Genomic DNA, 14641 nt, shown 5'->3' with positions numbered 1-14641 from the left:
TTACCAAGCCTTGAAACCTTCTCCTTCAATTTATTATAAAAGACAATCTAAGACGATCTGTGACAGGAAGGGATTTGAAATTGCATATAGAAACAAATGGTCTAGAAACAAATTGCACTTGTAACACCAAAATATGAGATAAAAAGATAAACTTTTGATAACCAACACAAATTAGTCCCATGAGACATTTGCATCTGCCATTTTCACTGTGGTAGAGTTAAAAGACTTGACTCAGCTTTCTGATTGACTAACAGAAAATGATGAACTAAGTGCTTATTCCAAATTCAGGAGATAATATTAGAACTTGATATGCTTAAAGCTTAAACATACATGAGCGAATTTTAGTTATATGTTCAGTTTTGTCATATTCGAATTGAAATTGAAAGCACTACTTTGTAGCTACTCTGCTAAATCCAATGTTTATGCTGGGTGTGATTAAGTGAATCTTATTAAGGAGGAGGCTTTCTATTTATTCCAGTGTTTACTCTCTATTTTAATCACCGTCCATCTCTAAAGCCAGCGTAAGGTCTTTTCCTGTTGGAGAGCTGCCTATAAAAAGCTCAGGATACATCAAACCTGGTCATGAACAACAGGAAAGGACCTTTGGACTCACTGTGCTTGTTCTATAAACATATGTTCTCTCTATTTAAATTATATCGAAATGTTTGGTGTAAAACATAAATATAATACAAGATAATGCTACATGGCCAAAGGTTTGTGGACAACTGACTACCATATCCATATGTGCTTTTTGAACATTAGTCCCCCTGTTTTCTGTTATAATAACCTCCAGTCTTCTGAGAAGGCTTTCCACTAGATTTTGGAGCGTGGCTGTGGGGATTTGCCCTTTCAGCCACAAGAGCATTAGTGAGGTCAGGTACTGACGTCAGGTGAGGAGGCCTGGGGTACAGTCAGTGTTCCAGTTCATCCTAAAGGTGGGGTTGAGGTCAGGGCTCTGTGCAGGACAACTTAGTTCCAGTGAAGGGAATCTGTAATGCTGCAGCATACAAAGACATTCTATACAATTGTGTGCTTCCAATTTTGTGGAAACAGTTTTGGGGAAGAGCCACATTCGGTGTGATGGTCAGGCGTCCACAAACTTTTGGCCATATAGTGTATGTCTGTATCTGAGTATTTGTATTCTGAGTAATTTTATTTATTTATTTATGTATGTGTGTGTCTGTGTGTGTCTGTATGTGTCTGTGTGTGTGTATACATACTTAGGTTGTGGGAAGACTTACACTATGTTGGGGACGGATAAGGAGCCTGGCATTTATGTCCGCACTCTTAACGACCTGTTCAAAGCTATTGAAGAGACCAGTGATGACATGCAATACAGTGTCTCCATGTCTTACTTGGAGGTAAGATTACAGTTATGAGCATTCTACTAAACTCACAACCCACTGTCTCCGTAAATTCAAAAGGAAGTACAAATGATAAGATATTTAACTATGGCCTTATAGCCATGATAATATTTAACACATTTTAAACATATTGAAATAGCATATGAGCTGGACAAATTATGCGACCGTCAATCTGACAGATCAATACACCATTAAGTAAGGAATAAGACATGACAGGAAAACAGTGGGGTATTACAGTTTGCACAAAGCAGAGTTACTTTTAACACCCCAAAGTTGATTGATTTCCAATAACAGCACTTCCCGAAATATTTATACCACAGTAACTGATCAACAATTGCAAACTGTAATGAATGATTGACACATCATACTTCTTAACCATTTATAGTTAATAAAGATAATATTGTGGAACATAACAGTTGTTCCATCACCGGGCTCTCTTTTTTCTCTCTGTTAAAGTTCTAAGAAAAAAAAACTGCTCATCATGTTACTGAGAACCCAGAAAGCGTAAACTCCTCTGTCCTAAAGACTCTCCAGTGTGAAAAACTTCCTGAGTGTTACAAGGCATCAGCACCTGAGACTCCTTCCATAATCGTAAAAAAAGCCTCCTTGTCAAAAACCTCATCATATCAAAGATTTTACATTTTTCTATACTGAATAACACATTTTTTAATCCACTTATTATTAGCTGTTGGTTATGTGGAGTGTCTGCCATACAGGTCCCTGTGAAAGGAAAGTTATTACCCTCAAATATGATAATTCAACAGTGCTGTTTGAGAATACTTATAAGAATAAGAATACTTATTCCATTAACTCTGTCTTCCCCATGTCCATCACTGTCATACACTTCTACTGCTTGACCATAATAAAGTTCTACCTTAAACTTTCCTAACACATACTTTCCATATTATACAACTGCCTGAGATCTAAAAAAGAAATGTCTGTACTGTAAGAGTTATAGCACACTGTCATTATGTGTCAAATGTGAAAGAAAAGTCTAGAAAGGAAAGCGACTGGGAGCTTTATTCAGCCAACAAGAGCCTGGCAGCAATGAGAAAGAAAGGAAGGGAACATAATTGATTGATCTTTATTAAAAAGCCCCCTTCCAAGAATTTGAATGGACCAGCTGTCTGGTCATGTACAAGGGCACAATCACACACAGGTTGGTCATGTAAAGGTTACAGAGCAGAATGGTAATAATGCACATATGCAGGACATTGGGTGAAAAATGTTACTCTGAACACCAGCTGCGCTACCCGTCTGAATGCAGTGATGATAAATCAGAATTGAATTGATCATTGAGACTCGGCCACATAGAGGGCCGTCACAGTTGCTGGTTGATCTCTGGCCCTGGTGGAGCTGCTCTACTGTTTCTGTGGAGGAGAATATTTGTCTCCACTCACACACACAAAGAAGTTGAAGGTTGGTTTATGACTGTGATTTGGAAAGGACCCATCTGGTGCCTTTCTCTATCTCATCAGCTTCCAACAAACATACACACACACACACACACTTGTTATTGTGGCATTTTAGGATATGATGTATATGTTACATATATTTTGTCTGTATCCAACTACTTATATGTAATAAGAATATCCTACACCTACTTCTAAGTCTACCAATAACCTTAAATGCAGTAAACACAAAGATATGGTTTTACCCACTCCATTTAAAAAAAAAGAAGCACATGGCCTTTGTAAATGGCACTTTATGCTGTCAGGACCGTCTTGGTGGTCCTGACTAGGTAGGTTATCCCAGTTTGAATATATATTTCCTTTTATAATCATACATTTTAAAGGGGTTTATGGTTGAAACTTTTTTAAAGTGCCCCTGACCATGCATTTAAGAACTACATACTCATACGGCAACTCATTCTTTAATATTACAGCATTGCGATCCCGCATTAAGATTTCATTACTTTAGTGGACAAAAAAATGGACAAAGTTGTTGGATGTCACAATAGTGACATGAGAAATGACAAATGAAGAATAAATTACACAAGTGCCTCTGGATTTGCAGTAAAATACAGAACATGGAAAGTAAATATTTTGACTATTTTTGCTATAATGGACAAACATTATTTTCAATTTATGTTTATTGTCAGTAAATAATGGCCATAATTAATTGCTGTTGTGCTTAGTGCAACATAATGAATAGCTAGATACTTATAGCTTCAGTAAAAATAAGACTTACATATAAATAATATATAGTCACCATTAACCACGTTCAACTCATGCAGGAATGTGTAATTTTCTATAAATTCCCCTAATCAAACACACTGAGAGAGCTTCAGATTCCCTAAATGCAGTGTGCATTTTAATAAGGTTTAACATAATGCCACTGCACACACTATTTAGTGTATTATAAGCACAACACTTAGATACTCATGTTGTTTAAAATGTATGATATGCATCTGTAATCTTACTTGTTCATGTTTTTCATTTCAAGGAGACAGATTATAGTGTCTTGATAGTCTCCTGGGATGAATAGGCTTGTTAATAGATGTGTGCTTTCAAGCTCATTTCTTCTTCTTTTTTTTATAAGAAATGGAACTAAATAACTAAATGTCATGCACACCTCTCTCCTTCTCTCATCTGTCTACTTCCTTTTTTCCATTTATTTTTGGTTTGTGTGTGTGTGCATCTAATCACTTCCTTCCATTTCAGGGTGCTTTAATATACTTCATCATCACCCTGAAAATAATCACCTCCTTAGGAGACATGAAAGCGTCCTCACTAATGTGGAGAAAATGTTCCATTTGGCGCTGCTAAAATTACAGCTTTTGAAGTGACCGCAGTCGCTCGGGATGTGGTTATGCTCTGTACCTGGTTTCAGCGAACCACTGAAAGGTTTTTGAAGTGTTGTGTAATGTTCTTTTCAGGTCCAGGTTGTGAGGGTGCACTGAAAAACATGCTATATTTATACAGTGGAGAAATGGATTTTATATAAATATAACACCAATTAATTAATATATTTCTGATTGTAGATATGCATGCATGAATATAATGATTTTTGATGTTTGGACACTGAGCACTGTTTTCTCTACAGATCTATAATGAGATGATCCGGGACCTGCTGAATCCATCCTCTGGCTTTCTGGACTTGAGGGAGGACTCAAAAGGGGAGATCCAGGTAGCTGGCATCACAGAGGTCTCCACTGTTAATGCCCGTGAGGTCAGTTACACACTTTATCATCAAGTGGAAATGATTACCTGAACTATTTTATTTATAAAATAGTATAAAAAATAAAATAGGTTAAAATAGGTTTTCTTAAAATTGCCTGTGATAGCCTTGAGGACCAGAATTAGTTATCTTTATACAGAACTGTGATACGTAGGTGCTTAATAGATGCTTCATAGTCATAGTGATGATTTAATTTGGAGAAGTTAATTTGCTTTGCTAATTTTTCAGAATTTCCACCCACAATAATTTGACTCCCAGCTTATAACGCAGCAATTAAACAAGCAAATGGTGTATATACAGATTATTCACATACTGTATATTTCAATATCCTATATGAATAATTTTTTGTTCTTGAATAAGCTGTGTATCAGCTTTTGATAAATTATATTTAAAAAAGTCTTGTTTAATGTATGATGAATAACGGCAGGACACAAGTATGAAAACTTTGCGTGTGCAATCTATGAATTGTTGTCAGATGTGGGGGTTCAGAGCACAGGCAGATAGCAGCAAACTACAATGATCCATGATCACAAAATGAGGTCAAAATTATGGGTCAGAGCACAGTCAGATAGCAACAAACTAGAATGATTCATAATCATAAAAACAGTTGAGGGTCAAAAGCAGGAAATAATACACACAGACCCCAAACTATAATATAAGACTTGGAACTTATGCTTGAAACATGATAAGACTCGGCAATGAGAAAAAGAAACACTCACTCACTTTCAATTGGTTTACCCTGGTCAGGGTTTTTTGGGTTCATAGTCTATCCCAGGAATACTCCCAGGATAGGATGCCATTCCATCACAGGGCACCATGCACACACATTCACACCTAGGGGCAATTTAACTTAGCCAATCCACCTACTGACATATTTTTGGGAGGTGGGAGGAAACAGGAGAAATTTGAGGAAACCAGCAGGGTATAGACAAACTAAGGTATAAACACAAAACAGGTAGGCACAATCGGGTAACACACCAATGATAGGACGGGGCGGAGACAGTACTAGGATAGAAACACAACAGGTAAAAATGTAAACAAAAGCACATGAGATGAAAGCAACGCTCCTGTATTTCCTCAAGAGGAGGAATTTTAATGACATCTTTGTAGTGGATTTAGACTTTTTAATGCTGTAAAGTTCTCAATTGCTTAAATAAACCACCTTGTAACTTTACATAAAGTAGTAATATTAGCAAAACTCAGACATTTTTTAATAGGTGAATGCTGAATGATCTTTCTAAGTCTCTCTATGTCTTTGTGTTTTTCTGTTTATTAGATCATGGAGTTGTTGATGAAGGGGAATAAGCAGCGAACTCAGGAGCCAACGGCGGCTAATCAGACGTCCTCACGCTCTCATGCTGTACTCCAGGTTGCCGTGCGGCAGCAGAGTCGGTGCAGAGATGTCCTGCAGGAGGTCCGCTTTGCTCGGCTGTTTATGATCGACCTTGCCGGTTCTGAACGTGCTGCACAGGTACAACACAAACCTGTTATTGTGCGCTTGTCTGAGTCCATGTGTGTAATTGTGGTAGATGATGTAAAGTCGTGCAAGCCAATGCAATTGCACCTAATAGTTCTGTGTAGCCATTAGCACCTAGAGTAAGTAGGGCAGATGTGCATGTTTACAATATTTTATAGTACACTATTCTACATTTTAACAGCCATGTAATGCTGTTTGTTGCACCTCTCTTTGTTTTTGATAAATTGGTTTAAATTATAATAGCTAATGAAAAAAGCACTTAAGAAAGGGAAATTAGGTTTCTTGGTAATAAATATGTTGTCATTAGAAAATAGATTAAGTTTGTGAAACATTCTCTAAAATAACAATACTGTATATTATTGGCTCCAAGCAACCATCTACTAGTCAGGCTTATGCTAGAAGCTTCACATTTATGGCATTTGGCAGACGCTCTTATCCAGAACAACTTACATTTATCTAATTTATACATCTGAGCAATTGAGGGTTAAGTGTCTTGCTCAGTGGTCCAATGGTGGCAGGTTGGCGGTGCTGAGCAGTAGACCAACACCTTAACCACTGAGCTACCACTGCCCTTCACAGTATGGTGCTTTGATTCAGCTGCATGTCAGTCATGCTTTTTAAGTAGGCTTTTTTCCACTTGAGAGAAAAAAAATTCATGGGAGCATTTTTTTGTAAAGAGGTTCTATTTCATAGCTCAGGACCGTCAGAGACGGTCAGTACATGGTGGAACAGGAATACAGTCAAGTCACGAGGAACACAACCTATGCGTAAACCGTGGTTCTATGAATGCTTGAAGACCACCAGAGTCTCTGGTCACTCGGATTGCGAGAATGAATAGTAGACCATGACGTAAACTGATATAGCTTCCAACGTGACTGAATCATCGCCACCATGTGGCGGTCTTCCACCGTTCATAGAACCACGGTTACACCAGTAACCAGCGATGTGCGTCTACCATGGAAACAGGTATAAGTGTTAACCAACCTGAGACGCTTGGTGGAAATGTATGCAGGGCCCAGCAACCAGTTTGCCCAGAGGCATGTCTCTGGTTGTCTGGTCATAGAACGATTCATATCTTTGAGATCTTGGATTCATATCTTTTAAATATTGGTTTGTCAGTTAGAAGGAAATGTGTGCAATCTCAAAACAGAAGAATAGATGAGAGAACTGTGTATGAAAAAAAGATCTAAAAAAAACTTTAGTGACCTGTTTTGCTTGTATGTGTTTATGAAAGTAGATTGGCTGGCATTGGATCCTGTTAAATTGCAGCAGTGAACAGCCCATACTATAATATGTTAGACTATAGACTATACTTTGTAATAATCCCTTTCTTGTCCCACTTTTAGACACAGAACAGGGGACAGAGGCTAAAGGAAGGAGCTCACATAAACAGGTCTCTTTTGGCACTTGGAAACTGTATCAATGCTCTGAGCGAGAAAAATGGCAACAAATACATCAACTACAGAGACAGCAAGCTGACACGACTGCTTAAGGTTGAGACATGAAGCTCTCGCTCTCTTTCCATGGCTACAGACAAGTGACAAATTAAAGGAAGAACTAGCTTATAGATTCTTAGTAATGAATGAGCCACCATGAGCCACTGGAACAGATTCTACAACTGTAATGGAGGGATGCAACAAAATCCTTCCCTCAATTTGTGTTTTGATGATGGTGGTGTAGAGCGCTATCCAACAGTTTGGGTTAAAATCTCCCTTAAGTGTTCAGTTGGTTTGAGATTTGGTGAGTGTGGTGAGGCCAAAGCCAAAGGAGGCCAAATGATTTTCAAACCATTCATGCCCTGTGGAGGGAGCCGTGTCATCCTGGAAGAGACCACTCCCATCAGGATATAAATGTTTCATCATGGCATAATCAGAATTACTTTGTATTGATTTGTATTGATTTGAAGGAGACAAGTGGACCCAAACCATGCCAGAAACATTCCCCCAAACCATAACAGGGCCACTCCTTTGATTTGTCACCCATCTGTAGCAGTCTAGCTAGCCTATCTGCTGCTCTCTTTACTTTATATATTTTGTGGCATTTTACATTTTGTAGCTATACAATGAAAATGAACTTTTCCATTGTGTCTGACTGACAGGACTCTCTTGGTGGAAACAGTCGGACAGTAATGATAGCTCATATAAGTCCTGCTTCATCTGCCTTTGAAGAGTCCCGTAACACTTTGACTTATGCTGATCGTGCCAAAAACATCCGCACACGGGTGAGGATGCACACACACACTCATGCACATGGTAACACAATTATACAGCATATCAGTGGAGGTTGGGTCAATGATTTATCGTTTACATTAAAATAGAAAGACATAGCTAGAGACACATTTGCTATGATGGGGGCTTAGTGGTTAGCACGTTTGCACCTCTGGGTCCATGGTCAGGGGTTCGATTCACAGAGTTTGCATGCTCTCCCTGTGCTTTTGGGGGTTTTCTCAGGGTACTCCGGTTGCCTTTCCCAGTCCAAACACATGCGTTGTTGGCTGATTGGCATCTCTAAATTGTTTGTAATGTGTGAATGGGTGTGTGAGTGTGTGTGTGATTGTGCCCTGTGTTGGATTGGCACCCCATCCAGGGTGTCCTCCGCCTTGTGCGCCGTGACCCCTGGGATAGGCTTCAGGCTCCCTGCAACCCTGTGTAGGATAAGTGGTACAGAAAATGGATGGATGGATGGATTTACTATGAGAGATTTAGTATGAGATCTCTCTCTCTCTCTTTCTCTCTCTGTAGGTGAAGAGAAATTTGCTGAATGTGTCCTACCACATTGCCCAGTACACCAGCATCATCGCAGACCTGCGCAGTGAGATACAGAGACTGAAGAAGAAGATCACTGAACAATCTGGTCGTCAGAGCAATGCTGACAGAACAGACATACGACATGTGCAGGGTACCTCACTTCTTCCAACTTTTGGGAATGGTTTATTTTACACAGCCATTTGACCCCTTATTGCACTACAACAGTGCTGTTGAAATTATTTACCATGCCAAATTTTCATGTCATGAATAGTCTGGTCAGGAATGAGCTCATATACGGCATTCACACTAACAAGTAACAAGTCCCTGATATAATTTCTAGTTACTTGCAGCTATAAAAGACTGTCATCACTGAACTAAATTGAATAGAATTGAAACAATGGACAAACACCTGTTGCATTGTGGTTTTCGACAGTGAATTCACAGTCATATGTGAATTTGATTATTGGGCTTAGTGGCCTTCATTTATTTACTGTATTGGTCTGGTGTGCTGTTTTAAAGTAAAAAAAAAAAGCTATAATTTTGACAGAATTAGTAACATTTTTCACAGAGCATAAATTTGTTTTTATTGCTCCCACTTCTATATACCTGAGTACTTTATAGGTTGTTTACACCTGTCTACATACTCAGACCCTTCCCCCACACCACAGCAACTATCTGACAGGGATTTGACACTTGTTGCTGTTGACCCCTTTGAAACAGACTCTGGCTCACTGTTGCCCCCTTGTGGTGTTGTAGCAGAGGTCCAGGCTCACTCCACACAGCAGAGCCGTGCTGAGATAGACCAGCTGAGGGAACAGCTAATAGAAGCCTTCAGACAGCAAATGGAGATCAGAAAACGGCTAATGGAGCTGGACAACACAAACATGGAGATCCAGATTGACACATCCAAACACCTGCTAACCATTGCAGAGTGAGAATCTTTCTATAACTTTATAAGTGGATGGTGAGTGTAAAAATACACATACACAAGGCAGAAGATCATTCAAACTAAAACTTTATTAAGTGAAATCCCTGTTTACACTAAACCACATAAAAAATGTTTCAAATTTTTGGTCATTAGGTTTTTTGGGTCATGTTTTAACTACTATAGTAGTAACATTAATTTGAATGTCAAGTTGTCTGTTTTGCTGTTTTCCCCATTGAAATTCAAATTCCATCATAGTTAAGGGGGTTGTTTTTTCAATATCGGAGCTTGAAACAAATTCAGTTCCTACTGAATGACATCCTAGCCTGTTCCTGATCTGAGGTGTGTTTTTATTTCTCTTAAGTTGGGAGCAGGAACGCAGCAGGCACCGCAGAAAGTGGCGAGGTGAACAGAGGAAAGAGAGTTTTAACAAGGACGAGAGTGAGAAGGATTCAGACACTCCAGATTCTCCTCCGGATAGCACTGAGACTCAGGATGTGGCCATGGCCAGAGAGAACCTGGTCGTGCTTATGGCTGAACAGAAAAAAATACGCAAACAAAAGGTAATGACTAACAGAACCACAGAGACTCAGACCTTATTTCCATGGGCACTGTAAGGGGATAAAAAGGACTCCTTCTTTGGAACTTGTACCTTAGGTTTTGTGAGAGTCATACTGAACCTAGAGCATCATATCAATGTATACATCTTAAAGAGGAATTATTGCCCATATTCAAACATTTGGTATTCTTTTGACTGAGCTAGCCCTTTTTATATGACTCCCATTCCCATCCTGTGATTTAATTAATTTCCTGGTGTAAGTGTGAGTGTGAGGATTTTCCTTTTGACTATGATGACTGAAACATTTTTTTGTAATTGCTTATCAGCATTTTTACAGCAGACACGGTAATTCCTTACAGCACCTATCCTATTGAGACTTCATTTAACATAATTTTTTTTACTTGCGTCCTTTACATTGGGAAGATAATTATTAAAGGCAAAAAGCACAGCTCTGCTCTATTTTTTTCCTCACACCAAATTCAATTAATCAAGCATTAAAACATTATGAATCTGAGCACACTTGGTATGACTTTGGGCCTGTAAGATGGTATATTTATTTATTATATTATACAAACTATAATTGTCACATTTCTTAATAATACAACCAAAAGAGGTGAACAGATTGGATTTTCTGTCATTGTTTTACCATTTTTCAGTATTTACAGCCAAGTTAAACATTATGTTGATCACAAATTATGGTGAAAACTACACTCTAGTCACTGGGTGAGTTTATTAAACATGTGCGACTTTGCTGTGGTGTCCAGTCTGGGTTGGAGCGCCTCCTAGTGGAGGTTCGTGAAAGAGCCCGGCGTCTGGAGGAGCTGCTGCCATGCAGGGTGAGCTCAGAGGAGCAGCGAGAGGTCCTGGGACTCCTTTGTAAGGTGCACGAGTTGGAGATTGAGAACGCAGAGATGCAGTCGCACACACTTCTCAAGGACAACGTCATCCGCCAGAAGGATGTGGTGGTGCAGCGCTTTGAACAGCACAGGCAACTGTGCCATGAGATCATCCAGCAGCAGCGCCAGTTCATCGACAGTGAGTGTGTCAGGGCAGAGCAGAGGGGGAACTATGTTGTGGTATCTGAAAATATACATTAAGAACTGTCAGTATTGATGTTTTTATATCTGGTCTTATATACAGATCACAGTCTGATGGTGCCTCCACAGCTTCAGGAGCTGTATGATATGTACATTAGAGAGTTGGATGAGAGAAATCTGGATCGAGTTGTAGCTTTAGACAAGGCCACCATCCATACTCTGAAGGTGTGACATTATATTGCTTTTATATAATATAATTATATATTATCTTTCAAATGCTTATTCTGTACTTGTCACATGCTATAGATTCTGTATGTTCATTTACCAAATGCATTGAGTCATCTGTACTTTTATGAATAAACACATGCCATGTCTGCCTTTTATTCATAGGAGGGTTCTTTGCCCAAGATTGCCCTCCCTAGCAGAGGACGTGACCCCTTGCAGGAGCTGGATTCAGATCAAGAGAGTGTTCGCACACTGGGGTCAGAAACCAGACAAGGAAGGGTCAAAGTGCGGAGACACACTTTGCCACCCATTTTACCTGAGCCTGATAGGTACAAACATTATTCACAAAGACTGTCATTTTAAATAGGCCTTATTCAAGAATTATTCTAACTGCTTGCTAAGTTTTGGTTTTATACCATTACAATACATAAAATAAAAGCATGCTTAGTTTTCAGTTAGTTTTCAGTGCTAGTTCTGAAAGCACAAAAACATTTTTAGTTAAAAATCATGCATGCAATGGTAATGAGTACAGTTATATCATTATATAATTATATCTTGCTTACAACACAACCTTGAAGACACTTGACATTGTCCTCTTTGAATGTGGGAACTTTCAACTACATGATAATACATGCAAAACATGGTGCATTATCTGAGGACTTAAACATGACAGGGTGTGCTGTTATAGGAAAAATAATCAACTATCAATTATCAATTTATACCACCGCAATTTGCCAAAGACTACAATTTGTTAGTGATCAAAGAATGACATCATACCTTTTATCTGTTTACAGTCACATTAAATGTTGTCAATATCTGCAAAATTAGTTTCTTCCTAATATTAAAACAATAACGTATTAGAATGAGTGCATTAATATGAACCTATCATTTCAACCTATCAATCAGAATGGAAAAAGCAAAATAAAAGAAGTACAATTTTACTTCTGAGATACGGTAGACTTTTTTACTGAGTGATTATTACAGCTGTAGTGTAATGTACTGTACAAAATATGAACCATGTACATAAGTTCTGACCCTTGATTTTTGGTATACCAAAAGGCAGATAAACAAAGCATTTTTGTGGTAATACAAAAATAAAAACTGTTACAAGTGTACAAAAAAGGGTTTATTGAGTTAACCTTCATTTAACTTCCATGTTAAATCCTTCTCATTATTTTAAAACATGTAACATCATGCTGTTGCATTAGCCCACAGCATTTCTTACATGTTTTCTCTTATGCCTTCCACAGTGACAGTAACCGTGTGTTTAAGAGCAGCCCACATGCAAAGCAGATGAAGAGCTCTGTGGTTATGACTCCTCCACCAATTCACATCAACGGACAGGGCAATCGAGAGGTCAGCACTCTCAAATTTCAACTGATGCATGTTTCTGTAGCGGTGTTTCAACAAACAGAGCGGTTCAGACATTCCCTTGAGAACTGTTCCATCTGATCGAGAGTACCTGTGTAGGATTCATAAGCCTCGGCATGGAATATACATGACTATGCAGTAGAAAATGACTTTATGATTGCCTTTTTTTGTCTGTAGTTGTTGCCGAGTGCTTTAGATGGAGCTCTGAGCTACAGCCTCTTGAGCCACAGTGTGAGCAGTCATATGGACTCCTCACCTGAGAGCAGTGAGAATGGAACTGAAGCTCCTCTCACTCCTAAAGGTGAATGTGAATTTACAGTATGGTTTGCATATTACTCACCTGAAGTCACATTTTTGCCTCATATGCTGGTGTGAGAAGCACTTTTGAGACAATATGAAGCAATTGTGTAATACGTAACATTATTTTCTAAATTAATACCTTTACTGCAGATAGTGTACATACTGTCAGTGTAAGCGCAAGTCACAGTGACCATCTCTGTACTCTGAACTTGTACCATCTGTTGTATTATCAATTACAGAGTAAAAGATTGTTTATTTGGCTCAGTATGAATGTCACGATCACAAATCATGATAATGTCTTCTTTAAAAATTCATTAGAGTCTACATACTTGGCTTAATTCCTGTCCAAGTGAATCTTCTTCACCATCTTTTTATAATTCATTATCCTCCACTTTTTCCCTTGTTAGAGAGACAGCAGCTTCTAAGAGGTGTGCACAGCATTGCAGCGAAAGCAGCACGGCGTCGTTCCAAAGTTCTGGAGATCGATGCCCTACGTGTTCCTCCTCCTTTGACTCTGGATCCCCCCAAAAATAAGAGCATACTGTATTTAACTGATGCGCCTCTGAAAAGGCTGGTGCTGCGTCGAGGACGGCAGCCAAGCCCAGAGCTCCGCCACGCCACGTCAGACGACAATCTGTCGAGCAGTACAGGCGATGGCCCTGTCCCAAACAGCACCTGGACACGACCCAGGAACCGCCAGGCCATGCCCAAAAACACTGGCCCACGGGAGCAAGACTTTGAGGCTCGCAGACGTAAAAGAAGATCTCGCTCCTTTGAGGTCACTGGGCAAGCTGTGAGTCATTAAGACATTTTTCAAGACATTGTTAGAGTAATTATTTACATAAAGGCCTGGAAAGGAATAATTAGCCAGCTGAGAAAGAAGACTAAATATGCAATGTTCGCATACATAATGATCTTTGTCAGTAATCTCAGTGTTTCTAACCTATTAGTCTGTTTGCTTAGGCCAATTCTGAGTGAAATAGATACTTTTGGTTGTGGTATGATTTCACACATCACAAATTTAAACAAACATACAATATTGTTGAGAAGCATGCAGTAAGAGGTGTGTGGGAAGGAGCGGGGTTAGTGTCATAGTGTCAAAAGTCTTTCATTTATTGATCAGATATATGGTGACAGAAATGCAAACAAACAAACTAGAGATAATCGACTATACTGAACACAGAGTACAAGGAGCAGACTCGATCATTTTTGTGAATTGTAGCAAGTATTTCTTTTTTTCCTGCCCAAACACCTGCCAATATAAACCACACAAAGGGGTAAATGCATATGAGTAAATTATGCATAAATAAATGAATAAATATGTAACCAACTAACCAAACAAGTAAATAATTTACACATATGTGAAAAAAGCCCTCAGCGAGTTTCCTTTATTTTTGATTCCTCATTGGTATTTTAAATAAGTAAGATTGAGTGAATGATTACTACATTTAGGTAC

The 14641-nt window shown here is 38.9% G+C and overlaps 1 protein-coding gene across 1 annotated transcript in view; it reads left to right on the top strand.

Moving 5' to 3' along the window:
* kif19 (kinesin family member 19) overlaps positions 1-14641 on the top strand; it is a 46467-nt gene that overhangs the window by 30794 nt on the left and 1032 nt on the right. Inside the window, exons 5-18 of the mRNA XM_053639152.1 lie at positions 1225-1361; positions 4410-4535; positions 5821-6015; positions 7368-7514; positions 8120-8242; positions 8763-8919; positions 9525-9699; positions 10058-10256; positions 11017-11287; positions 11393-11514; positions 11680-11843; positions 12765-12870; positions 13063-13186; positions 13593-13978. Coding sequence (XP_053495127.1) covers positions 1225-1361; positions 4410-4535; positions 5821-6015; positions 7368-7514; positions 8120-8242; positions 8763-8919; positions 9525-9699; positions 10058-10256; positions 11017-11287; positions 11393-11514; positions 11680-11843; positions 12765-12870; positions 13063-13186; positions 13593-13978 — 2432 coding nt within the window. The remainder of the gene's footprint in view (positions 1-1224; positions 1362-4409; positions 4536-5820; positions 6016-7367; positions 7515-8119; positions 8243-8762; positions 8920-9524; positions 9700-10057; positions 10257-11016; positions 11288-11392; positions 11515-11679; positions 11844-12764; positions 12871-13062; positions 13187-13592; positions 13979-14641) is intronic.

This window comes from Ictalurus furcatus, chromosome 13, assembly GCF_023375685.1.
Source record: "Ictalurus furcatus strain D&B chromosome 13, Billie_1.0, whole genome shotgun sequence".
NCBI classification, from domain to species: Eukaryota; Metazoa; Chordata; class Actinopteri; order Siluriformes; family Ictaluridae; genus Ictalurus; species Ictalurus furcatus.
This window is presented reverse-complemented; position numbering and strand designations above follow the sequence as displayed.